The sequence below is a fragment of the Sciurus carolinensis genome, chromosome 7, assembly GCF_902686445.1.
Source record: "Sciurus carolinensis chromosome 7, mSciCar1.2, whole genome shotgun sequence".
Lineage (NCBI taxonomy): Eukaryota > Metazoa > Chordata > Mammalia > Rodentia > Sciuridae > Sciurus > Sciurus carolinensis.
Window position 1 is genome coordinate 7,219,112 of NC_062219.1, and position 27,156 is coordinate 7,246,267.

The 27,156-nt window shown below is 49.3% G+C and overlaps 1 protein-coding gene across 1 annotated transcript in view; it reads left to right on the top strand.

Annotated features, from left to right (window-relative positions):
- The window catches only part of Agpat4 (1-acylglycerol-3-phosphate O-acyltransferase 4), a 110,963-nt gene that overhangs the window by 33,127 nt on the left and 50,680 nt on the right, over positions 1-27,156 (top strand). The window contains exon 2 of the mRNA XM_047559428.1: positions 753-1,018. Within this exon, the coding sequence (XP_047415384.1) occupies positions 841-1,018 (178 nt within the window). The 5' untranslated portion in view covers positions 753-840. The remainder of the gene's footprint in view (positions 1-752; positions 1,019-27,156) is intronic.

Below are 27,156 nucleotides of genomic sequence, written 5' to 3' on the forward strand. Positions count from 1 at the left end.
CATGCTCTCCTGTTGGAACTGGAGTCTGATTACAGGACCAGGGTTCACCGCTCTGATTTTATTTAGTTTCTGATTTTATTTAGGACATTTAGGATGTGTGTGGGGGTGCAGTGGGCAGATTCTTGCCTTCATAGTTAGGAGAGTTTGCTGGCATCCTCAAAGTTCAGGCTTTGTCTACCTCCATTGCATCATTCTGCAAATATTGAAAAGTAATTGAGCTCCATCCCTGTGCTGAGGATGGTCCTCCAGGGCCGGGAGATGGTGTTGGACTTCAAGATGGAGCAGCTGACAGCCCAGAGGAGGAAGGCGAACTCCTGACCAAGACACAGAAGGAGGACAGGGCCAAGTGGGGAGGAGGAACCAGAGGGAGGGCCCAGAGCTGAGGCGTGTGCTGTGAGCAGCGCACACCAGGACAGCAGGCGGGGACAGCATGTGGGGACGAGGCTCACTGCCCACCCGGCCACCGCTTAGCTGGAAGGCGGGAGACCCTGGCCGGGCCTCAGTTTCTTCACCTACAATAATGGTACTAACTTCAGAGGGCTCCAGAGAGATAAAGGGTGGGTTGTTCTAAAAGCACTCAGACTGTGTCCTGGAGGAAGTAGGTGCTGTGGCAATATTTGCTAAATAAAAGTCAATCGGCCGGCAAACCAAGAGTCTAGTCTCAAGCATACATTTTCCTTTCCAGAGCATCTTTTCTGATGTTAAAAGCACATCGTGCTTTGACTAATGTTTGGTGTCTATCTGTGTTTTAGCCGCCTTTCCTGAGTCCTGGGTCTTCCCTGCGCCTGGACACATTCTACCACAGCTACTCATTTATCTTGGACAAGAGCGCCGCGCGTCATGGACCTGGTTGGACTGCTGAAGTCTCAGTTCCTGTGCCACCTGGTCTTCTGCTACGTGTTCATTGCCTCGGGGCTCATCGTCAACACCATCCAGCTCTGCACGCTGGTCCTCTGGCCCATTGACAAGCAGCTCTTCAGGAGGATCAACTGCAGACTGTCCTACTGCGTCTCCAGCCGTAAGACCTTCCCTTACCGTTCTGTTCCCCATCCTCCCGGGACACACATGCCAGACCGGCTCTCCACGGGGCTCGACGCCCGTTCAGTCTCTGCCACGCTGCTTTGTGTTTGGCTTGGTCAGCTTTCTGTTGGAAATACCTGTTTTTGTTGTGACTTTGTGAAAATCATGCTTTGAATGAGGAATGCCAGGAACGTGGGATTCGGTAGGCGGAGTGGCGTGTGGCTCCCACCCCAGGCCTCCACCCTGCTCCTCCGAGGCCATCCCTGTCCGTGGCGCCTCAGTGACCCTTAGAGGAACAGGCATATGTCTGGCCCCTGTGTACATGCGTACATGTGAATCTCTCTGCACATGTACATTTTTAAACATATATATATATATATATATATATTTTTTTTTTAGTTGTTAGTGGGCCTTTATTTTATTTATTTTCATGTGGTGCTGAGAATTGAACCCAGTGCCTCACACATGTAAGCAAGCACTCTACCACTGAGCCACAACCCCACCGCGCATCTGTGCACCGATACATAATATATATGCTTTTTTTTTTTTGCAATGCCGGGGATCAAATATGCATGTATTTTTAAAACGAATGGCAGTATACTATACTAGCCTCTTCCTTGCTTTCCCCACCAATTATTTTGAGATAATATAGATTTATATGCAGTCATGAGAAACAATAAGGCAAAATCCCAAATGCCCTTCAGCCAAGTTTCCCCCAGCAGTAACATCTTACAATATCCCAACCAAGGAATTGACATTAAGACAATCCACGAATGCTTCTTGGCTTTCTCCACTTTTATACACACTCGTCAGTGCATGTGTATGCCAAAGTGTTTCACACATGACTAATCTAACTAGCCTGAGTTTCGGCAATGAAAAGGAAAATCAGTGTACTGTGTATCTAGAGCTGTGTCCACCTTTACTGTGATGGACTTTAAGCTCATATCTCTTCTTAAAAGCGGAACATGCACCATATCAGTAGCATTCAACGCATGAGTACAGATATGTTTCAAAATATGATTGCTTTCAAATTAGTCAACTTCAAAATCTGTTGCCTTAGATCATGCCACTAGTCCAAAATCACTGATATTTTTTGAAACCTTTAAAAAAACAATTTGAATCAAAACAATAAAAACTGTATACAATTTTCCAAATGGGTTACCGCCAATTCAGCTAGTTCTTATGTTCTTAATGTATTTTCACCTTTAATTGACACGTAGTACATGCATGTTTATGGGGTGTGGTGTGATACTTTGATACATATATACAAGTATAATGATCAGATCAGAATAACTGGCATATCCATCATCTCAAACAATGTTACTTCTTTGTCTTGGGAACATTCCAACCCTCTCTAAGAGCTATTTTGAAAATATCATTTTTAAATGTTTTATATACCACCGATGTCTGTCATGGTTACCCTGTAGAGCACTGAAGTCACTCCTCCACCCTGCAACGCCATACCTGGTGGCTGCCTCTCCACCCGTTGCCCCCTCACTCTCCAGTTTCTGGTAACCACCATCCAACTTTGCACACAAACGAGGACCTGTGGAGTTGGTCTTTCTACACCTAACTCATCCCTCGTAGCATAACGTCCTTCAGTTCTATTCATGTTGCTGTGAGTGAGTACGCCGTTCACTTTCACAGCTGAGTGATGTTCTACCACGGATGTGGACCATGCTTTCTCCATCCGCTCATCCTTCAGTGGACACTGGCTTGATTCCACCCGTACATTGGCTATGTCGAGTAGTGCTGTAACACACTGTGAAGTACAGGCGTCTCTTTGACATTCTGATTTCTTTTCCTTTGGATATCTGCCCCGTGGTGGGAGTGCTAGATTATATGGCAATTCTATTTCTGGCTTCTTGAGGAACCTCCATGCTGCTTTCCACAATAGCTGTGCTAATTCGTACGACTAGAAATGCTGGATTTCCCTGAATCCTTGCCACCACTTGCTATTTTTTGTCTCTTTGATAACAGCCATTCTAACTGGGGTAAGATGGTCTCTCAATGTGGTTTTGATTGGCATTTCTGTGATGAATAGTGATACTGAGTGTTTTTTCATGTTTACCATTTATACTTTTTTTTTTTTATAGAAATGTCTGTTTAGGTCATTTGCCCATTTTTAAATCAGCTCACCATCACCATCACCATCACCACCATCACCATCACCATCACCATCACCATCACCATCCTTACCATTACCATTATCACCATCCTCACCATCTCCACTATCACCATCACCACCATCACCATTATCACCATCACCGTTATCACCATCACCATCACCATCACCATCCTCACCATCACCATTATCACCATCACCATCATGACCATCACCATCATCACCATTATCACCATCACCATCCTCACCATCACCATCACCATCATCATTTTATCGTTGAGTTACTTGCACTCCTTAATGTCCTGGATATGAACCCCTTGCCAGACGACTAGTTGGTTGGGGCTCATTTTGACATTATTATACAAGCATGAAATCACATTTGCTCCAATTCAGTCCCCAGTCCTTCTCCGCATTACCTTTTCTTTAGGTCCTGGTCTTTCTTCTATTTATTTATGTTCATTAAATTAGTACATTGTGGATGTACATAAAGGCGAAATTCATTGTAGTATACTCACATATGTACATAGGAAAGTTTGGTAAGGTTCCTTCCACCATTCTTCCCTTTCCCTATCCCTGCTCCTTCCTCCTCAGTCGGCTTCCTTTACTCCGCTGGTCTCTCTTCTGTTTTCATAGATGCCCCCCGGCCTTTTTCTTTTACTTTTCTTTTCCCCCTTATTTTGGTCTAGTTTCTGCATATGGGAGAAACATTCAACCCTGACTTTCCGAGTCTGGCTTCCTTCACTTCACATGATGTTCTCCAGTTCCCTCCATTTACCAGCAAATGCGGTGATTTCATTCTTCTTTATGAATGAGTAAAACTCCATTGTGTAGTAGATATACCTTTTTTTTTTTTTTTCCTGTTTGCCTTTGACGGGCACCTAGACTGGTTCTATAACTTGGATGTTGTGTATTGCACTGCTATAAGTATTGGTGTGGCTGCATGGTATGCTCATTTTAGATCCTCTGGATGTATACCAAGGAGTGGGATAGCTGGGTCATATGGCGGTTCCAGTCCTACTCTTTTGAGGAGTCTCCATATTGTTTTCTAGGGTGGTCATGCTAATTTGCAGTCCCAAGAAAAATGTATGTGTGTACCTTTTCCCCCACATCTCTACCAGCATTTATTGTTATTGATAATTGTCATTCTGATTTAAAACTAGGAATCACTAAATAGGACAGCATCAAATTATAAAACCTCTGCACAGCAAAGGAAACATTTAGGAGTATGAAGAGAGACACTACAGAATGGAAAAAGATCTTTACCACCTGCCCTTCAGACAGGAGATTAATATCTAGAATGTATAAAGAACTCAAAAATTTAACACCAAAAGAATAACCCAATTAACAAATGGACAAAGGAACTAAACAGACACTTCTTAAAAGTGGAAATACAAATGACCAATAAATATATGGAAAAATAGTCAACCTTTCTAGCAATCAAGGAAATGCAAATCAAGATGACATTAAGATTTCATCTCACTCCAGGCAGAATGGCAGTTATCGAGTTTTGGGTCTTCTATATAACTCGGATCGCTTTGAGTTGATTTTTTTAAAATGTTGAGAGGGATCTACTTTCATTCTTCTGCATATGGATATCCAGTTTTCCCAATATTATTGAGGAGATGGTCCTTTGTCCCATGTTTGTCCTTGCTGACTGTCAAAAATCAGTTGGCTATAAACATGCGGGTTTGTTTCCGGGTGCTCTGCATCATCCCATCAGTCTCTCGCTTTCACACCAGTGCCACAGCTTCGAGTGAGTCTCGCATTCAGGCATATATGCCTCCAGCTCTGCTCTGTTGTTTGGGATTACGTTCGCCATTTTGAGTCTTCTGTGTTTCCATGCAAACTTTAGGAGGGTTTTTTTTCCCCTATGATTATGAAGAATGTCATTGGTATTTGTTAGGAATTGCATTGAATCTATAGATTACTTTGAGTAGCATGGGCATTTTACATTTTTATTTTTTATTTTTTTGCAGTATTGGGAAGTGAACCCAGGGATGCTCTACCACTGAGCTTCACCCCAGCCCTTTTTATTTGGTTTTTGAAATAGGGTCTCACTAATTTGCTGAGGCTAGCCTCTAACTGGAGATCCACTTGCATCAGCCTCCTGAGTCACTGGATTACAGGTGTGTGCCACTGTGCCCAGCAGCATGGATATTTTAACAACACTGAATCTTCCAGTTCATGAGCATGATGTCTTTCTGTTGTGTGTGTGTATGTGTGTGTGTGTGTGTGTGTGTCCTCTTCAACTTCTTTCATTAGTGTTTTGTGATTTTCATTGTAGAGACCACTTGCTTCCTCAGTTAAATTTATTTCTAGGCATTTTATTTCCTTTGTAGCTATTGTGAATGGGATTGCTTTCATTTCTTTCTCAGTGATTTCGTTCTTGGTGTATAATAATGCTACTGGTTTTTATACATCAATCATGTATCCTGCAACCTTACTGAATTTGTTTATCAGTTTTAGCAGATTGGGGTGGAGTCCTTAGGCTTTTTACATATGAAATCATGTCCCCTGCAAACAGGGATCGTATGACTTTCTCCTCTCTTATTTGGATACCCTTTATTTACTTCTTGTACACTACTGCTCTGTTTAAGACTTACGCTACTCTTGAATAGAGTGGTGGAAGTGGACATCTTGTCTTGTACCAGAGCTCAATGGAAATGACTTCAGCCTTTGCCCCTTCAGAATGATACTGGCTGTGGGATTATCTGTAGCCTTTATGGAGGAACATTCCTTCCACACCTAACTTTTTGAGTCTCGTTATTATGAAGACATGTTAAATTTTGTTGGATGTTTTGCCTCCATTAGGATGATCCCATGGTTTAGGGCCTTCATCCTGTTGATGAATGTGTTACATTTCTGGATTCACACGTGGACCCGTCCTCGCACCCCGGGGTGAACCCCACTTGATGGTGATGGATAATCTTTTGGACGGGCTGGTGAATTGAGTTTGCCAGTATTTGGTGCAGATTTTTGCATCTGTGTTCATCAGAGGCGTTGGTTTGTAGTTTTCTTTGTCCCTTTCTATAGTTCAATGTCCTTGTCTGGTTTTAGTCGGTCTTGTAGAATGAATTTGGAAGGGTTGTTCCTGTTCAGTTTTGGTGGTGTTGGGTCTTATTATTTTTGTCGTGTTCTTTCCCTTTCTTTTCTTTTCTTTTTTCTTTTTTGGGGGGGTGGGTGGGAATTTGAGAAAATCGATATTAGTCCTCTTTTAAAAGTTTATTCATATTCAACAGGAAAGCCATTTACTTAGTCCTGTTGCATCCTTTGCATTTTTGTAGTATGGATTTGAATGTTTCCTTTTTTATTTCTGATTTTATTCATTTGCTCCTCCTCTCTTTTTTTTTTTTCCTCAGTCTAACTAAAATTTTGTTGATTTTGCTTCCTTTTAAAAAGCCAACTCTTTGTTTCACTTATCTTTGGTATTCTTCAAAGTCTCTGTTTGATTTCTGTTCTGATATTTGTTATTTCTTACTTTAATTTTAGGTTTGGTTTGTTCTTATATTTCTAGTGCCTTGAGTTGTATCTTTAGGTTGTTTATTTGAAACTTTTTTTTTTTTGTCTTTTTTTTGATCTAGGCATTTATTTCTATAAACTTTTCTGTTTGTATTCTTTTTTTTTCTTTATCCCTAAGATTTTGGTATGTTATGCTTCCATTTTCATTTATTTCAAGAAATTTTAAAATGTCCCTTTGATTTCTTCATTGATCATTGATCATTTAAGAATGTACCAATTTCCACGTATTTGTACAATTTCTAAAGTTTCTCTTATTGATTTCTTATTTTATTCCATGGAAGATACATGATATGATTCTGATATTTAAAAATTTGTTGAGATGTCTTTTGCATGCTGATCTGTGCTCTGTACTGGAGAATGTCGCATGAGTTGATTAGTAGTTGTTCTGTAGCTGTTGGATGAAATGTTCTGTAAACATCTATTAGGTCCATTTTACCTGTAGTATAGTTTAACTCCATTGTTTCTTTGTTGATTTCTTTTTTTTTTTTTTTTTTTTTTTTGTCTAGATGGTTTACCCACTGATGAAATTGGGGAATTGAAGTCCCTAGCTATTACTGTATTTGGAGTCTATTTCTACCTTTAGATTTAGTAATGTTTGCTTTATATAATTGAGTGCTCTAGGGATGTGTGCATATGTATTACAATTGTTATTTCTTTTTGTTGAATTGATCCTTCTGTCATTATACTGTGGTCTTCCTTGTCTCTTTTTACATTTCATGTTTGCAGTCTGTTTTATGTGAGGTATAGTCACTTCTGCTGGCTTTTGGTTTCCCTTTGCATAGTGAATCTTTTTCTATCCTTTCATTTTCAGTCTGTGTGTCTTTAATAGTGAAGTGAGTTTCTTATGATGAGCAAATCATTGTCTTTTTAAAAAAAAATCCATTCAGTCAGTTTAAATCTTTTAATTGAGGAATTCAAGGGATTTACATTTAAGGTTATTGTTTATAAATAAATACATACTCTTGTCATTTTAAATTTTTTCTCGTTCTTTTTTAAGACCTCCGCTCTTTTCTTCTCTTGTTCCTGTGTGTGATTTGATGGTTTTCCACATTGATAAGTTTTGATTCTCTTCCTTGTTTTGTGTATCTGCTCTAATGAGTTTTGTACTTTTTGATATTTTCATAGTGATAGTATCTATTTTTGCATCTTTAAAGATGCTTAAGCATTTCCTATAGACATTGGTTATGACTTTCCTTTTCATTTCTGAAGGATAGTTTTGCCAGGCATAGTATTCTTGGTGGGCAAATTTTTCTTTTAGGACTTTGAATGCATTATCCTATTTTCTCCTGGCTTGTAAGCTTGCAGCTGAGAAGTCTGCTGTTAGTCTCATAGGGATTCCTTTATATGTGAATTCTAATTTTTCTCTTGCCCTTTTTAGAATTCTCTCTTTGTTTTGTACTTCTGACAGTTCAATTATATGTTCCTTGGAAAGTGTATTTTTTAGTTGAATCTGTCATGGGTACTTTGAGTTTCCTGAATCTGGGTGTCCATATCTTGTCCAAGATTTAGAATGTTTTCAGCTGTTATTTTGTAGGCTAGGCTTTTTTTTTTTTTTTTTTTTTTTTTTTTAATGCCTTTCCCCTTCTTCTCTTCTTCTGGAGTACCTATAATGCAAATATTTGTTTGCTTCTTGGTATTCTGTCTGTTTCATAAGCTTCCTTCATTCCATAAGTTTCTTTCTTCTGTCTGACAGCTTTATTTCAAAAGACCTCTTTTCAAGTTAGTAAATTCTTATGCTTGATTTGTCTGTTGTTGAGGCTTTTACCTGCATTTTTGTTTCATTTTTTGAGTTTTTTAGCTCCAAGATTTCTATTTGGTAGTTTGTTATGATCCCTCTCTTTGCCAAACTTATCATTTGGGTCATGCATTGTTTTCCCAATCTCATTGAATTGTCAGTATTCTCTTATATCTCACTGAATTTCCTTACAATCATTTTGAATTCTTTTTAAGGAAGTTCATGGATTCCTTTTCTTTAGTTGTCTGTTGTTAGAAAATTACTTTTTTTTTGAGGCATCGTATTACCTTGTTTCCATGCTTCTTCTGTCTCTACGTTGATGTTTGCACATCTGGTGGATCATTGGCCTCGGCCAGTTTGCTAAGGTGGTTCTCGTAGTAGAAGACACTCCTGCCTTTGTGTCTAGGAGGTAGGTTGTGTAGGCTGTGTTGACTGTGCTTCAAGGGGAGTGCAGTAGAGTCGTTCTCACAGTGGTCCGGCTGTAATCAATATCGGTGATGTCTGTGGTTGTCTGTGTGGCCTAGACTGTCGGCATTTGTGGTTATTGCTCCTCCAGCTGGGATGCAACTCTCATAGGTAGGATGGGTTCACTCGCAGCTCTGGGAATAGTGTGCCTGGCTGTGAATGCAGTGAGCCCCTGTGGGTGAGGATGACTGGTGAGGTAGGGAGGGTGGCTGGGTATTACCGTGTGAGACCCACAAGGTAGCTGGGCCTCACTGATGGGCCCTGGTGGGGTATCTGTCAGTGTGCCAGGGCCATGCAAATGCCTTTACAGAGCCATGGGGGGTACCAATCTGCTTTGGGTGAGTTTCCTCTTTGCCTTCTGGGACGTCAGAAAGCCAAGCAGCTCAGGCAAGGCTACCTAGTTGCTTCCTGTGGACAGTGGGTAGGATTGCCTGCTTCCTAGGACATTGATGGGTTGACCTTCCCATGACAGGCTCCCCAGCTTTCCTAAGGGCTGAGGTGAATAGGACCACCCATCCACTTCCCAGGGGTTCCCTGTGGACTGAGCCACTCAGAATGCACTACAGGCTGTTTCCTGTGGTGTGAGAGGGAGGTTGAGCCACCTGGCTGTTCACAGGGCCAGGCTGACCTTGGGTCTGCTGCCTGGCTGCTCCACAGGACTCCAGGCGGGTGGGTGTCAAAACGCACCATGTGGCAAGAGCCTGCACAAGCAGGACACAGTGCTTCTGGGCTCTGTCCAGAGTGGGGCTGCAGCACAGTGACCCAGCATCTGCCCAACAGGACTGCACACCTCTCAGCAGCAGATGCTTTGGGCCTGTTGGGGCCCCTGCTTTCCCACTGGGTGAAAGCCCTGGCTTTCGGGATCTCTGGGGAGAAGGGATGGTGGATGCTCTGTGCCTCGTTCCCTTCTTCATAAGGCTGTTGGCGTCTCGTGCTCCATGACACCGCTGCCACACCCCACTGTGCCCAGTGCTCCGCCCCAAGCCCTCCGGGGGAGTAGCTCTAGGTCTCCCTTTCTTGGGTCCTTTTTTGTGGAGAAAAGCACATCAGGCACCTCTAGTCAACCAGATTCCAGTCCCATTTCCTTTTATCTTATTTTTCTAAACTACCCTGGGAGGGAAAAAGTGATAGAAACATCCTTATTTGTGGTGCCTTTTACCAACTCAGAACTTGCAAATATGTCAGATGCTATTTCTAATATGATTTGAACACAATATTTACCATACCTTATACTAGAGTGTTCTACATAAATACGTCTTGAAAACGTCCATAACATCATAAGGCTGATATAATGGTCCAAAAATCTCTGCAATCCATTTGTCTGTGGCCTGTTAGGTATGAATGCCCATTGAATCCAACATCTTGTAATGTACTTCTCTTTAACATAGGCTTTGCTCCGCTCTTGTTCTCCTGGTATTTAGCCGTGTGGAGTGGTATAGAGAAAGGAGAGACCTGTCAGGACAGGGCAGGGAGAGCAGGAGATGGTCTGGAGCTGTTTGAAGACAGGAGTTCACATAATTGAGAGAGAGGAGCTAGGTGACTGAGATTAACCTTATGATCTTAAACACGTGTTGCACTCTGGCAATAGTTTTCTAGTTTTACAAAATTAGATTTTATACAGCAACGCTGGTTGTACTTTTCATTGAAACCTGCATTTGTATAATTTGACTGCACTTGGGAGATCCCAAAATCTTTCAGGTTGAAATGTAAAATTTCTCATATTTGCACTGTCATAACCCCTGTCCAAATTTCAAGCAGATGGCGTCTAAGGGTCAGAGTACTCGTTTGCAGTTAAGAAGTTAGGAAATCAGATCTGGGATCCAGCTTGCTGAGAGCACTCTGGTTTGTTCCCAGTGGGTCTGACTCACTAAGGTAATGGTAGGATCGTGTGGTTACCTTCCTGAGGTGCTTCAGCCTGGTTGTTTCTTGTGCAGATTAATGAGTAACAACTTTAGAAAACAAGGCCGAATATTTATCGCCACAAATTAAATTATTTAGAACAAATTGCAAATGAAACTCAAGAATTAACCGTGTAAGACAACTAGCATTTCAAGGCAGAGTGTGGTGAAGGGCAGGCACCTCCACCCAGGTGTGACCCGCAGTGCTGTGTGACTGCTACCCCAGGGTAACTGCCCACAGGCTTTGGGGCCGATAGTAGCAGAATTTCTAGTGATCTGAAAGGAGAAGGGAAGACTTCTCTCTAGAGGAGCAGTCCTAGCTCCTGGGGAAGGAGACTGGCAGAGGCAAGGAGATCCATGCTGGACATAGCTTAGGCACCTCACTGCGGTGAGTCCATTTAAATCAGGAACAGTGCCCCATGTCCAGGGTTCTGCCTGGCCTGTGTTCCAGCAGGCATCGGGTGCAGAGCTGGCCTTTTTTGCTGCTGCTTTTTCCTTGCTCTGATTGACAGATTCCCTCTCGCCTGGAGTGTTTCAAAACCTCCAAAGACATGAAGAACAATTTCTGGGGCTCTGACCCCATGGGCTACAGCTCATGGGCTGGTGGGCAGCTGGAGTAGCAGAGGGCTGTGCAGCTTCAGTTTGGTGCAGCTCCCTCTTCTCTCCAAGCTCAGATTAAAAACTATGCATGGGTCTAGCTGTGTATTCTGGCATATGAATCATGCGAAGGGTAGAAACATCAGTCACATTCATCATTCGCAGTTGATTTTCTAAGAAAAAGGCAGAGTAGATGGTTTCCTCAGGATGCAGATCCATCCCTCACCTGGTCACCTTCGCTAACAGGGCCATGCATGGTCCCTTCTTACATTCAATATTATTTGTTAAGGGCTGGATGTTGTAACACAGGGGTTCAAGGCAGCCACCAGCTCTGGCGTAATGGCCCTCACGTGCTGAAGGCCACAATGATGTCAATGATTGTCAAAGCACAAGAAAGAACAGGATGCCCAGAGTGCAGGTCCAGCCTCCTGGCTAACAACCTGCCGGCTCTGTAATCCAGATGGCTGGTTTTTAGGGGCCGTCTTGTTTTCCCCTGGATTTGTAGACAGGAAGTGCTGAGTCCGCCTGGCTTAGTATACAGAATGAGGGGGGAAGGAGGGAACTGCTTCCTTAAGGTCAAGAAGAGTAGGTCAGATGCGAGAAGCAGGGTGAAGGTAGGACTTCACGTAGGGCCAGTGTGCCTTTTAATCTCCAGGGAAAGGTGGCCAGGGCTGACAATTGTTTTTTCTTCCTCCTGACATGGTGCATTTTTAAAAGGCAAAACCAGAAAGATTAGGACACTTTATTTCGTATCAATGTTTTAAAAGAAAGAAAGGAAAAAAACAAAACAAAAGCAGGGCGGGGCCGGCCGCAGGTGACTCCAGAGTTCCGGGAAGGACTGGAGAGACAGGCAAGGTGGAGACACCCCGCCCTGCAGCGCGCCAGCTCGGGGGCCTGGCTTCCAACCCAGCGCGGCCGCACCCGGTGCCCAGGCGGGCCTGGCGCTTGTGCTTCCAGCGCGCTGCCCCTGGTTTCCAAGGGCTGTGACGCACGGCTCCACGGAGCTCCTTTCATCGGCAAGGCCACGTGGTGGCAAGGAGGGGGCAGAATTTGGAGTGTCAGGATGTGAAATAAAACATCCCGCCCACGCACTCCCAGGCCGTGCCGCGGTGGGCGAGCCCCGGGAGCCCTCGGGTCCGAATAACAGCCCGGTAGGTGCGAGGGCTGCTTGTAAAGCAGAGAGCCGTGCGCCGTGCTGGAAGTGCATCCACTTCAGGGCAGATGGGGACTTTCATCTCCGGAGGAGGGAGAGCACGGAAGAGGGGCGAGGGGGCTGTGTCCTTCCGTGGCCATGACCTGAGCAGGAACTTAGAAAACACTTAACCACGTGTGAAGCACGAGGACGGGATAAAACGGACCGGGATCTGATCTTCTTTTAATTAAGGGCTTAGATATTTGTGTTGTTTTAGCTCTTGGGAATGTTTAGGTCCATGTCCCCCACCCCCTATTGAAGCTTATTTGTGTTGTATTTGTGGGTGGATGGGAGTGGCCAGCGTGGAGACAAACAGCTCTAAAGCCCCCTGAGACCACCACCGTGGGGGTCCTGCCTTAATAAGCTTCACCTTCCTACTGTGATCATGGTAGACATCTGGGGGTGCTTAGGGGCTCCAGCAGCAGCCAGCAAGCCTGGCAGAAGTCGTCTGTGACCCTGTCTGGAAGGGAGGACCGGCTTGGGGACTTGTCAGGCACAGCTGAAGCAGAGACTGTGCAGGCAGGAGGGACGGGAGCCGCCTCCCTGGCACACCTCTCTGAAACTGAAGCCCAGAGAGTGGCAGTCAGCTCTGCCCCTGGGAGAGCAGATTCTCCACCCAGTCGGGGGCTTCCAGTGGCGTTTCAGAGCAGTCAGGCCTCCTGGCCAGGTGGAAGGCTTGGTTTGTCCCTCCTCTGCACAGGGTGCCGGTGGAGGATGCTATAAGAGATAGTCCAGTGCTTTGATTCCCAGGTCACAGGTGTGAATTCTGTGCCCGGGAAGTCAATGCCAAATCGGCCCGGCTCTCCAGGGCCACCCAGCTGCCTTTCTGACTCTGAGAAGTATGAGAAGACCAAGTTGGTGGCTTCATCAAGCTGATCATCTGGGCTGGGCTGTGACACTCCCTGGCATACCTCTGGGGTGAATCTGTTCATGCTCTTATTTGTTATGCCCAGGAGTTGGCAGGTGGGTCTGCAGAGCTTCCAAGATGAAGCTGGTGGAGGGAAGCAGCCTGTGATGTGTGACTCAGAAGGGGACCCCATGCTTCTGTTCTGCATCCCCCGGAGAGCTGCAGCGGCCTTGCTTCTGGTTATTCTGGGTGGGTTCCGGCTTGGTGCTGGGTTCTGCACAGAGCGGTCCCAGAGATCAGCAGGCTGTCTGCTTTTCCACCAGTCCTGCGACTGTCTCCAGGTGTGGCTGCCAGGCCTGCCCAGGAGGCCAGAATCTGAACCCCACTTCCTTAGACAAAGTACCCTTTCGCATTACGGTTCCAAACCACCCAGCAAACTGAAAAACGGGCTTTTTTTCTTTCACTGTGATCTCACTTGCACTGCGCTGGGGAAGCCCTGCCAGGCAGGGCAGATTGCAGTCTCTTGACATCTCTGCAGGCCCCTCAAGACAGAAGGCAGGACAGGAGGATGCTATGAGGGATAGTCAGTGCTTTGACTAACAGGCCACAGGTGTGAATTCTGTGCCCGGGAAGTCAATGCCAAATCGGCCCGGCTCTCCAGGGCCACCCGCTGCCTTTCTGACTCTGAGAAGTATGAGAAGACCAAGTTGGTGGCTTCATCAAGCTGATCACCTGGGCTGGGCTGTGACACTCCCTGGCATACCCCCTCCACCGTCTTCCAGTTAGAGTGGCCACTAGGGAGGCAGCGGCCCACGAGGCACCCAACTGTTCCTGTGGCTCAAGCGGAAAACACTGACCTCGTGCCGCTGAGAGAGGCTCTGCAGAACCCCGCGGTGTGGAGCTGACGAAAGAGACGGTGCTGAGGCAGGAGCTGGGGAGCCATGGGGAGCAGGGGAAGCAGCCCTGGCCCGAGCGTGGACAGAGGGAAGAGAGAGTCAAACCTGCTTTTAGCTCACCCCAGCCACAGAGCAGTGCCCTGGGACTCAGGCCCACCTTCCTGTAACCCTGAGCTCCTGCGAAGCCTCCAGCCCGCCCGTGCAGGGATGGACAGAGGCCCACCTGACCCCAGGTGAAGGCCAGGGTCAGTCTGTGTGGGCTAGGGCTCCAAGGACGACCCGTGAGGAGCTGCAGGAAGGAACAGGCTGCTGGACTCCCCTCCGGAGGACCGGCAATGCTGGACACCTCCTATGAAAGCGGCCCCTTGCCCCCCGCCCCATGACCCGGCCCTCCTCTCCTGCCTCCAGTGGAGACTGGACCACCTTGTGCAGCCAGTTCCAACCACGATTTGTGCCGGGCTCCAAGTCCAACGCTATCCTGGACTGGTGGCCTGGAGTTCTACCTGGGGCTCCTGAGGCCACCTGGACCTCGTAGATGTGGCCATTCTGCTTCTCCACTGGCCCTGACAGGACTGCCCCCAAAGTTGCCAGCTATTCCCCGAGGTGTCCTCATGCTGCTGGGCGGCCGCGGGCATTGTCCTGTGCTGGTTCCACCCAAGGGGTATTCACTGCTGGGTGACAGTGGGTGGAAGGACCCAGGTACAGAGGACAGTCTCCCTCCCCAGATCCCCGGTGGGGACCCAGCCTTCTCTAGAGATGCCGTTCCTCTCCACTGAGTGGGCTGCAGGGTTCCTCGGCGCCCCATCTACCAGATCCCACCTGCTGGCCTGTGAGCCTGCTCCCCTGCAGTGTGGCTGATTGGACTCAAAGGCAAGACCATCTCCAAAGCCCTGATTTGACAGTTTTGTATATTTTCTACTTCTTTTGTCTTGCTCAAATTGAAAAACCTTTCTCCTCCCCGAGACCATCCTGAAACAGGCTAGGATTTCAATACATAGCTCCATGATATAAGGTCCAGATTCTGGGATATATTGTTTTTTCCTCTCCTTGAGCTTCATTTATCCAGGGCCTGGAAGGTGGAAGCAGGGCCGAGGACAGTGAGCTGCTGGAGGAGAGAGCAGAGGTCAGGGCCAGGGACCCTTGGAATGGAGGAGGAAGGAGCCTGCCTTTTCTCACAAGGCCCTGGAAGAGAAATGGGAGGGGTCAGGAGATAAGCGGTCCTCAGAGTCAGCCACACCTCCCACCTGCCCAGAGCTTGTCCCTGGACCTCTGAGTAGGTGGCTGACACCAGAAAGTCATGGTGCAGCTGGAGATGAGGAGGGAATCCCAGATGAGCCAGGGCCACACCTATAAGCCCCTTTCTCAATTCCCCCTGAACTTCCAGGCACCACCTCTTATAGGGCGATCATTATGATCATGTTGGCCAGAACATCGCCCGGATGCACACGCCACCCCGGAAGCAGAAGGGCCTCCCTGCTCACCCTGTCTCCAAGGAGCCTAGCAGAGCTGGCCTCCTGAGGGGGGACGGGTGGCTCAGCTCCCCTGAGGTTGCTGTGTCTGAGCGGAATTAGGAGAGGCAGGGAGGAAGCAGGACTGAGCCTCAGACGAGGCTCACCGTTGGGGCCCCCATTCAGTGAAAATACAAGGCAGGTCTGGGGGTCTGGGAAGAAAGCTGTGATCCCTCCGAGAGGGGCCCTGGTGGCATGGTCAGCTGCCGCAAGACCCGAGGAGAAGCAGCGTGTTCTGGCCATGGTGCCGCCAGCTCTGTCCGCAGCTCTTGGCCGACCTCACTGATGGTGAGGCTGCTTTCTGTCGTCCTGTCCAGCTGAGCCTCCACTCAGTGCCGGCAGGTTTGGACTCTTCCGGTGGCGACTCATCTCTAAGGCATCAGAAACAGTCTTCATTAAAATGTCCCAAGTCCCCAGTCCTAACCTTCACCTCACCGTCTTGGAGCCTGCGAGATGTGGGGTCGCTGTTGGAGGACCACTGTTCAAAACGCATTCATCCTTGAAGGTCTCAGGGTCCATCCCTAACAGTTCCCAAGGGCGGCTACCCTCTCCAGCTGGTGACAGGAGCCGTGTCACCCAAAGCCAGCACTCTGTCCCTCACTGTAGCTGCACCAATGGCCAGTGAATCGAATGAGATGCAAGGGAGTTCACAGGCCCCGCGATTCCCTGGGCCTCCGCTCTCCACCTGCAGGCCTGAGACTCCAAAGCCCTTCTTCCGCACCAGGCAGGGCCCTGTGAGTTTCCCTGGGAACAGCGCTGTCACCTGCTGGGACCTTTTGCTTCCCCTGAAGCGTGTGTTTCCACATGTACAGTGTGGACAAGGAAGTATGGCCTGATGTCACCTGGAATTGCGTGTTGTGGAGGCCTGGCCTTGGGAGAGTCCTTGACTTCCACAGGTGGTGGTGTGGTGGGCGCTCTTGGGCACCAGTGGAGTTCAGCCATCTTCCTTTTATTCTCTAGGCCTAAGGGGACGTGTCTTGAGTCCCGGGTGATGACATGCCCCCTCTGCCAGGTGAGGCTGCACCGAATCAACGGTGAAGACCTGGCTCCATGTCATTTTGGGGTGACCCGGTCCACAGGTGTTGGAGAGCACCTGGAAGGTCCTTGGTGCCGGGCGGTGGAGGGGGCGCTGGCCACTGCTGCCCCGCCCCCACACAGCGCAGTCTGGGGTCTGAAGGCCGTCACGGCTGCTTTCAGGGCGTCTTCACCAAGTCCTGGCTGGCACACGTCACACCAGTCGGATCCACAGACCAGCACTGTCCCGCTCGCCCGAGGTTGGGCAGAGTGGGCCTCGTTCCATTTCTTCTTTGGATAGTATTAAAAACAAGCCCAACGGTACGAGGAAGTCGCGCCAAACAAACAGCAGAGCTCAAGCCAGAAGTCTTTATGTAGATCTTACTTAAAATCCTCTTGGAGCCCAGGAACTGAAGTGTCTGGATTCCAGTGACACCAGAATGGTGGGTGGGAGGAAGGAAAGAGAAGCAAGGAGTGTGAGCGCGGGTGGCCCCTTCTGCCCCTTACTCTGCAGACTGCAGCCGCTGCTTACGGGGAGTACTGAGGCACAGAGAATGTAAGTGACTAGTCCAGGGTCACACAGGAGGTGGGGAGCTGAGATTGGGAGCAGGGGATCTCGGAGCCTTTCTCTTGCTGGACCTGGCCCTGCTTTTCGTTTGAGGAGCCAGGCTCCCGGGTGTGGCCCAGTGATGGTGGTTAAGTGATGTGCTCACAAACCCAGAACCTCCCAGGGACACTCTGGAGGGCTAAGGAAAATGGAAATATGACCAGAACAGGTGTCTTTTCTGTTCTACTCGCTGCTCTGGCGGTACCTGGCCAAGCGTCGACCAAGCGCTGGGCACTGTGCTAACCCTTCCATAGCACGGCCTGCTCCGTCACACGACCACTCCCAGACGCGGTTCCTCGTTTGTCAGTCCATTCACTGAGGTTCAGAGGGCTCAGGTGACTTGTCTAAGGCCACACAGTAAGTCGGACAGCTGCAATTTCAGAATCCATTTCCCCTGCTATGCTTTGGAACAAGAGTAGCTCTGAGTTTCATCCTAGTACCTGTGGACCACGCTAAGCATACGTCTGCTAGATCCTGTTTCGTGGTCTCAGCTCCAGGTGAACCTGCAGAATGCCTGCACTGCTCAGCAGATGTTCTTGAACAGACATGCTCTTGAGTTCGTTCAGAGGAGTCTCTGGGCTGGCCCTGGGAGTACACAGGTGGAGGGTGTGTGGCCTCTACCCTTCCTGGGATCCCATCTGGTGGAGAGACTTACGGGCCCAAACCATGGTAAAGCAGTAAGATCAAAGCTAGACTCGAGAAAGGACAGCCCATCACTCCTGGTCAGGGGATGAGGTCTCACCAAAGCAGTGCCACCAGCAGCGTGTTGGAGAACAGGGGAGCCGTAATTGTTGGCAAGACAAGGAAGGGGTGTCTCTTCAGAGGAGGGGCCTGTGGGCTCACCCCGTGCATTCGGGCAACCTTGCTTCAAAGGAGATGGACCCAGGGACTGTCACGGCCTTCTGCGTCATGGCCTTGTCTCAGTCTGTTTTTGCTACAGCCAGATTCCACGGCGGGGTCCTTTACAGTTCACAGTCCTGAAAAGTCCCACCGCGTGGTGCTGGCAGGGGGCGAGGACCTTCCCGCTGCACCGCTGCATGGCAGGGCCTCACAGCAGGCAGGCCTCGGGCCTCAGCCACCAGGGCCTCCTGGCCGCTCTCCTGACCTCATCACCCAGTACCTCCCAAAGGCCCCAGCTCCATACACAGTAGCATGAATTCGGGAATTGTTCCCCCACGTAAACTTCTGGGGACACATCAGCACCCCTGTGTCACCAGCCTGTTGTGGGAACGAAGTTCCGAGAAGCCTGCAGAGAGTGGCCATGTAGACAGGGTTGTGGCCGGAAGCCATTGGTACTCTGTCACCGGATGGGCTCTGGGAGCCCGTCCCAGGGAACCCCAAGATTTGTTTTTGCCTTGCCCTGAGCACCATTGCACACAGTGTACCTGAAGAAAATTGTTAATTTGCTTTTTGAAAAACCACATAATCTTTTATAGAAAGATACCCAGCTGGGTCATTCTTTCCTTGAACCACATTGTCCGCTGAGTATAATATTAAGTGAAAACAGCACAATGCAAAGCTGTTGGTACGACTAAGACTGGATTTTTAAATATAGTCTGGAAATACATTTGATCAAAATGCTATTTTTAGAAATCATAATTAGGGATGTTTTTTTAAAAATTGTCTTTAGATCTTCAAGATTTCTCAGTATATCAAGGAGCATGCATTTTATAAACTAGAACAAAAACAAGAAACAAAAGCAACACCGTCAAGAGAACCAGGTAGGAGATGACTGGTGGAGGAGAGTAGAAGAGAACAGAAAATGTGGTGGCATTTCTTTCCAAACCATGGTTGAGTGGTCGATGGTGGATCGACTGAAGGCCTCCTCCAAGCTGGTCAGCAGAGGCGGTGGGCCGGGGTTCCAGAAGGCCATGCCTTCACGGGACCTGAGCGGAGCCCAGTCAGCCTTTGTCCCAGCTCGTTGGAAAGGAACTGGGAGGACAGAAAGGCCACCAGAGCTGGGTGTCCAGTGTGTGGGCTCAGTTGTGACCTCCACCCCAGGACATTGAGGACCCAACACCCAGGGCCTGTGAATGTGGCCTGGTTTGGAGATAGGGTCTTTGCAGAGGACCAAGTCACTAGGGTCATCAGGGTGGTCCTGATGCCTTGTGTTTGGTCCCTTCCCAGTGAAAGGACTTTATTTAGGACTGGACTTTACCTTGTGGAACTTTTCCACATGATGCTTATTACAAAATTAGCTCTTTGTGTCGACACTTTTTGGTTTATTTCGGGGAAAGAGGTATTGGGATTGAGATCTGATGATTCCATTCATGTGTTCTTAGCTCAGTGTGTCAAGTAATATCACAGCTGTGTGGGTGATACACCTGTGACTGGCAGCTGATTCAGTCCAAGGAGAGTGATAAGGAAGGCCACTGTCCTTTCAAGTTCTTACAAAGAGTAACATAACTACGTCATCCCATGCCTTCTTTATTTTGAGTAATACTCCACTTCCGTATCTTAAATGTGTGTGTGTGTGAGAAAGTATGGGATATACATACATATATTCTCCTATGAATCTGAGGCCCTTAGTCTAATAAATGACTTCACATTTTAATTAGGGAACTTAACTGCTCCTAGTTGCAAACAGGAACACTAAGGAGACAGTGCATTAGGAACACCAGTGTGATACTGAATTGCATGAGTGGTTGCCTGGTTTGGAGCAGGTTGCCTTAGTTGTTGATAGTTTATAAATATATTAATTCTCAGCCAAGGTGCCCGTTTGTTTTTGGAAGTATTAAGTTACACTTGTGACTTAAGTTACAGTTTTCAAATTAGGCTGTAAGTTTGACTTTGGTGTCTTGTAACTTCATAAGATGCTTCAGAGCAGGGTGGGTGTTCCCAGGAGGTAAGCAAGACAAGCATCAGGGTGAAGAAAGAAACCTCAGGGCTTCTCTTGTTTCTTTCATTATACCTATCTGGATAGGATTAAACATTCTAAATATGTTTTGTAAATTATATAAACTACAAAGTTTATGCTTCTAAAATTTGCATATGCTCAGGGTACATTTTTTGTTTTTTTAAACAAATATTTGAAGATGACTGTGTTAGCCTGTGGGTTTTCATCTCAGCCTACTGGAAATAGAAGTTAAATAACACGATTTGAAGTAAGGGGGAAATTAATTTCATTAAAACGAAGGGAAGACCAATGGCAAAGCATTTTTGTTGTTTTCCTCCACTTCTCCCTAGCTCAGGCTGCCAGGGCAGATGGGGCATTTCCCAACCTCCTGAGGCTTCCCTTCTCCGAGGCCGCCCCAGGCCCAGGAAGGAGCAGGGATGTTAGATGGAAGTCCTCCCGGTCATTGTTGTTCTGATTGGTTTCACACAACAGTAGAGTGCACTTGGACCCTTCATACGTAAATGGAGTGTGACTCTCCTCTTCTGGTGGTTCAGGAGGTAGGATCACACAGGTCCTGTGGACACATGCACACAGGTCATGATGTCCCATTCACTACTGTCCTGCCTGCCCCTGACCCTCTCCCTCCCTCCACTCCCCTCTGCCTAATCCAGGGTACCTCTGTTCTTCCCTAGCCCCCCACCTCTGTTGAGAATTAGCATCCACATACCAAAAGTCTTGGCCTGTGGTCTTTTGGGATCGGCTTGTTTGGCTTAGCATGCTACTCCTCAGTTGGCTTTGAAGAAGGAACTCTAGACATGCTCCGGCGGGTTCAGTGTTTCATCACTGTTTTAAAACACCAGCCCCGGGCTCCCCCACCTGGGGAGAGGGCCGAGTGCAGCAGCTGGCCGCCCGGCTCTCGGCTCCCTTAGGAGGGATCCTGCCAACCTGAGTTACGCTAACCCACACTGGAGCCTGCAGCCCTGGCTTCCAACAGCTCCCCTAGCCACCTGGTGACTTGGACCCTTACCCGGGGCTTTGTTTTCTCATTAGCAAAACAAGGGAAATAAATTCTAACATGCTATGGAAACAAAAGGTAGGATCACTGCTGCTCCGCCCGGAGCGAGGCCATCACGCTGACAGATGGTGCTGAGCCTGCTGTACCCGGAGCCTGGCCACCTGGAATGTGCAGAGGAAGTGATGGGGTGCCGCGTGGGCCGGGTGCTGGGCCCGGGGGTCTTAGAGCTGAGCTCCTGTGTTTGAAGCACACTCTGTGGGAGAGGAACTGGCAGCAGGTCTCATAGCAGAAGGACTCGGGCATCTGGAGAAAGCTACGCAAAAGAACTCTGATGGTAGGAACCTTCCAGAATGCAACAGGAGGCTGGGCACAGTGCAGCTCCCGCCTCTGAATTCTGCCTAGATTGTGTCCAACTGGCTAACGGGAGGATTCGCAGGGATTTCCTCAATCCACCCATCGGCATAGAAGACTTCTTCCCACAGCCTTTAAAATCTTCTTCCAGCCTTAAGAATCCGTGAGAACTATAATGGGGGAAAGGGCTGCATCTGCCGCCGAGTGTGTCAAGAACACACTCTTTGAAGTCATCCTGAGGAGGTGGTCCTTAGCATTTAACAAAAGGATCCCAGGTTTTTTTCAGGTATGTAGAGTAGAAAAAAGCAAGGCTAGATGGATGAGCAGATGGAGCAGTAAATGTTTTGCTTATGCATGGATGGACAGGCAGAGGGAGGAGTATGACAAATTCTGTCGAAAATAACAGGATTAAAACTGTTTGGCAAGAAAAATAGCATTTTAGCCTCACCGGATGGTAAGATCCCACTGTGGTCGCCATTTTGCTGGTGATGGTCAAGGTCATGGGCAAAGAGGAGGGAGAGGGCTTGAGATGTTGATAGACCACTTAGCCTTCCTCCCAGTCTGTTCCTGTTTCCACAGAGGGACTTTCAGGCAATCAACCTTCCCATGAGCCTCAGACTTCCTGTTCTTGGGACTTCCTGTTCTAAAACTGGGATATTCTCAGGCAAACCAGGTGAGGTTGGTCACTCTAAGTACAGATCCCCAGGCCCAAACCCATCTCCAGAACCAGAGCAAGCTCTTGTGCGTTCCTGGCTGTGGCGGGTGATTCGAGGCAAGGACTGCAGATGCAATGGTAACCCCGACTCCCAGGTTTAATATCTACTACCTTCTGTACTGCGAATCCACCGCTGCTCGTTTCTCAAGGAGCATCTCTGGACAGCCTGACGTGATGCTTTGGTTGCATGCTCTGAGCAGACACTGAGGCTGAGCATCTGAGTTTTATAAATTTGACCTTCATGTGTGTTGCTTCAGACAGTTATTTACTGATGGAAAGAAGGGAGACATATAAATTCAACACTTAAAAAAAGCGAGGGCTCTATTGCTGTCTGAGCACTGTATGGGAAGGACATTTTCATACTCCACACATAATCGTGCGGGTGGAGGCCTGGCTGGATTAGGGACTTACTGGCAGGCACGTGAAGGTGCAGCAGAATAATGTGTGTGTGATGCTTAAGACCATCTTCACGGCATTATGGATGGGTATTGCCACACTGAGAGAATGAAGTGGTGCCTTCCTTGGCAGACTTGGCAGATATATAATGTGGGTGACTGGTGGGTATTTTACTAAAGGACCTGGTGTCTTACTCCGCTGAGGTCCTGCCCCATGGCGTGAAGACACTGTCTTCACAGTTTCCCCTCAAGTCCCAGAGAGATGCACGTCCCTTCCTGTGCTTCCCAGCAGGTGCGCTTGCGGTACCGCCCCTGGCTGGCCAGGTGAACTCTGAAGGCAGTGATGTTGGATTTGGGGTCAGATCATGGGGTCAGCAGCCAGTCCTGCCCTGCACTGGACAAGGGCTGGCTAAGGGGGAGAATAAATGAACAGAAGACCACTTTAGAGTCTGGTGTGAGCCCTGTACCACTAGAGCTTCCTGACTTCCTTCCTCCATACTTCATTTGCCTGATGGGAAGACCCGGATGATTTCACTGCCTTTCATGGCTTCACGTCATAATGGTTTCATGAGCTCAGACCTGTGCATTGAGGGCACATCTGGTTTCAGCCATGAAAGGAAACACGGGATGGTGGGGCTAGTTCCTGACCCACGTGGGAGAGACGAGAGTACTGCAGAGCCAGGGGCAGAGGTGTGTGTGGGCTGAACGGGAGCAAGGCCTGGGGAAGGGCGTGTGCCCATGTGGCCTCCGGTGGGCAGGGAAGGTTGGCCAGGGAGCCTGGGAGCTTGGGCCCAAAGCCCAACTGGCTCCAAAGACAGGGACTTACTAGCTCACAGAGGCAGTGCGGGTGGGCGGTGAGCTTCGGTCCTGGCCGCAGAGACGGGAGCGCTGAGCAGCACGCCACGTGGCTGCCTGGGCAGACACACTGTCTGATATTCAACTTCTGCAGCGGCCTCTCCCCAGAGTCAGCCTGCCAGCAGCTGCCAGCTCGCCTGCCTTCCTCTCTGCTCCAACGAGGGCCAGGGCCCCCAGCTCCAGCGCCTGGCCCAGTTTGAGTCACTGCATCTAGTAGTGTGCTAGAAGCGCTTTGGGCCACTCGCCAGTGCCAGCAGATAAAAATGTCAGGGCTTTTCCCAGTCAGTGATGAACTCAAGAGAACATAAACGGGAACTAAGTTATGTAGTAAAGATAAGCCGGGGTGTGGTGGCACGTACCTGTAATCCTAGCGGCTCAGGAGGCTGAAGCAGGAGGAGAGCGAGTTCAAAGCCAGCCTCAGCCACTTCACAAGGCCTGATCTCAAAATAAAAAATAAAAAGCAAAGATGGTTTCAACACGCATCATTCCCGGGGTAGCTGACTACATGTACTACTCTCTTGCCCTTGAGGGTATTTGCATTATTGTTGCCGAGTGCTAGAAGTTATGTAAAACAGTGAGCTGCCCTACATCTCTTCCCAGCTTCTCACAGGTGGGCCGGACACCAACCACAGTGGGGTATTTGCACATGGAAATCAGCAGCACTAGTAATCAGGGTCCCCCGCCCCAGAGCTGGTGGCCGGCCCTTTCTCAGCACAGGGCGGTGTGCACCATCGCTGTGAGTAGGTCCACTCCTGGAGGCCCAGCGTGCGGTCATCTTACCAAAGCTAAGGGCACCACAGGTCCTGGACACCAGCCATCGCGGAGCCCTGCGCAGGCCGTGAGGAGGCAGGCAGTGGTCTTCACAGGTGGCAGCAGGGCACTGTGGTTGGTACCAAGAGGTGAGGGGACGCAGACTCTCGCCGCTCCACCCCGTCAAGGACTGGTGGGGGAACGAGGTCTACGCACGCTCTGTCCGAGGAATGGCTGAGTGGTGAGCGCAGGGCCCTGCAGGAGGTGGCAGGGAGCTGACCTCGGCGACCTCACCCAGCGGAGCTGCAGAGCAGGTGGGCACTGTGGACTCGCCCTCTTCCGACTGGGTATTTCTCCCTGGAAATCTGAACACACTAATGGAGTCAGCCCTTCCAGCAGAATACTTACAATGTTCGTAAAAATGTGATTGCTCATGAACAGTTCCTGTACCAACAGCGAGGTCTTTAGATCAAAAGTAACAAATTATATCCCACGTCTCCAACGAGAGCAGGACGTGATTAGTGAGGGAAAACGCAGGGGAGATAGCCGTGCTGCCGTCCTGGGCTGCGTGAGTTGGATGGACCCTCGGGTCCAAGAGAGGCCTTGGGACAGTGCAGTAGCCTCTGAGCAGGAGCCTCCACCACGGCCCTCCACCAGTGAGGCCTCCGCCTGACACCAGGAGTGGTTTTAGAAGCACGCACAGAAAACCAAATGCCCAGGGTCCTCAGTGGACGGTCACCGAGCCCTGCTCTGACCACAGGCCGGGCCTTGGGCTGAAGCGCTACCACCAGACGACGGAGCCTGTTTCTGTCTTGACACTGTGTCTCCAGCCCCAGCTCCTTGACACCGTGACTCCCGAGTGGAGCAACCCCTTCTCCTGTCCCCCGAGTCCCCACGCCGGGCCCACCGTCTCCCCTGGCAGGCCCCCTCTTGCTGTGTGCTCATCTTTCATGACCCAGTCAAGCCAGAGTGGGGACATACCTCAGAGGAAATTGGGACAAGGACAGAAAGCCTGAAAGTGGGGACATGTGACAGGAGATGGGGACCAGCGGAGTCCGTCACGGGTGGAAGGAGGACCTGCCCAGACGGCCAGGGAGGCAGGTGGGTGAGCACCGGGTCACCAAGGGCCACGCCTCAGTGAGGGAGCCCTGGAGCCAGATGCTGCCCAGCATCTTTTGGGCTTGTGCCCCTGGCGCCCAGGTGGGGGCTGGCCGGTGCCCCTGTCTCCCTGGACTGATAACTGAGCTGCCCGTTGGAGCTGGCAGCTACCGTGCTGCCTGGCCGGGACCCAGCAGAGCTGCTCGCGCTGACCTCTGCTTGAGAACGAAGACCCAGGGGCGCTGGTCTCCTTGCCCACAGCGTCCCTGCAAGGGCCAGCCCCGGGCGCCTCGGTCCTTCCCACCCCTGGACTGCTAATTCACTCGCACCCACCCCATGACCTCATCGGGGTCGGAGCTGTTTGTGAAGCAGAGACATCTCCGACTTGCATTTGTGTCTCAGCTGCTGGTCTTTGTTGGGCTGTGAAGGAGCCGGGTCGAGGTGGGGCGGGGCGGGGAGCTCTTGGCAGCCTGCTGAATTTGGCTGTGGTTGAATGGCCTTGTTGTTTTCTTTGGTCTCTGTCAACTGGACGTGGAGCAGTAGAAAGAGGCAGGCGTGTCTGAGGCCAAACAGCTTCCAGCTCTGGGGACCGAGAAGGTGGCAGCCCGGGCAGAGTTTTGCTGGTGAACAGAGAGGAACGCGGCTTGGTCCTCTCTGCCCAAGTTGGTGTACAGACTGAGAGGTGATTCGGCGTGAAGGACGAAGCGAGAGATCAGGGTGCATGGTGACCGTGGGTCGCGACTGTCAGAGTCTGAGCTACCAGCAAGAGACCTGGGTTTTATTTTGGGTTTCTTTCTGAGCGGTGGTGGGGAGCAGGTTTGCTGGGTGGTTGGAGTGAGCGGAGTCCTGAGCCATGGAAGGCTCTCAGCATTTCAGGAATGTGCTGGATTCCAGGACACAAAGACCAGATTATCCGAGGTTCAAAAAGACCTAGTTGTGATTTTCAACCTATAAATGTGCCAGAGAGACAGACCTGTGACCTACTCATGTGGGACAAGCAAGATTTGGACGTGACCATTGGGGCTGAGGCGGCACCAAGTCACAGTCCCTCCACACAGGCAGTGGGTTGTGTGTTCCACTAAGTCAGGAGCCAGGGAAGGAGTGAGCCTCCACCTCAGGGAACTTGAGATCCAACACAGATCCACCCACTGGGGTGCGCGAACACTCCCAACCCACGGGGGGCGGGACCCCAATTCTGCGAAGACATTTACAAACAAGCAGTGGATTAGAAAGCAGTGCTCTGGGTTATGTAGGAGTGGACTGTAAATTAAATAGGATAATTAGCATGTCTCGCCCAATTGTAAAGACTCGTTTAATAATAAGTATTAAAACTGTATCCACTCTCTAGACACTGGAGCATCCTGGTAGTCCCGTTGGGGGATTTAAAGCAGTATTTAAAATATCACATGAAGAGCAGAGTTGGTAGCCTCACTAACGAAAAACTCGTTGGTGTGGAGCTGGCAGTGGAGAGCAGATTGTTCAAGACATAGACGGCCGTCGCCTTTGTCTCAGGCCTGCCTGGGGAGCTGACCCAACTGGCTTGGAGGCCGGGAGGCCTGGTTCTGAAGAGCTCCTGCTGGGACTCTCCGGGGCACCTTCACAGCCGAGCTAGGCCTTGAACACGTGCCTGCCAGCCTGGTGATCAAACACGTCTTTGATAGCTCCTCTGGGACTTGGTTAGCCAGAAATGGTGCCCATGAACCGTTTCCAGTGCTTAC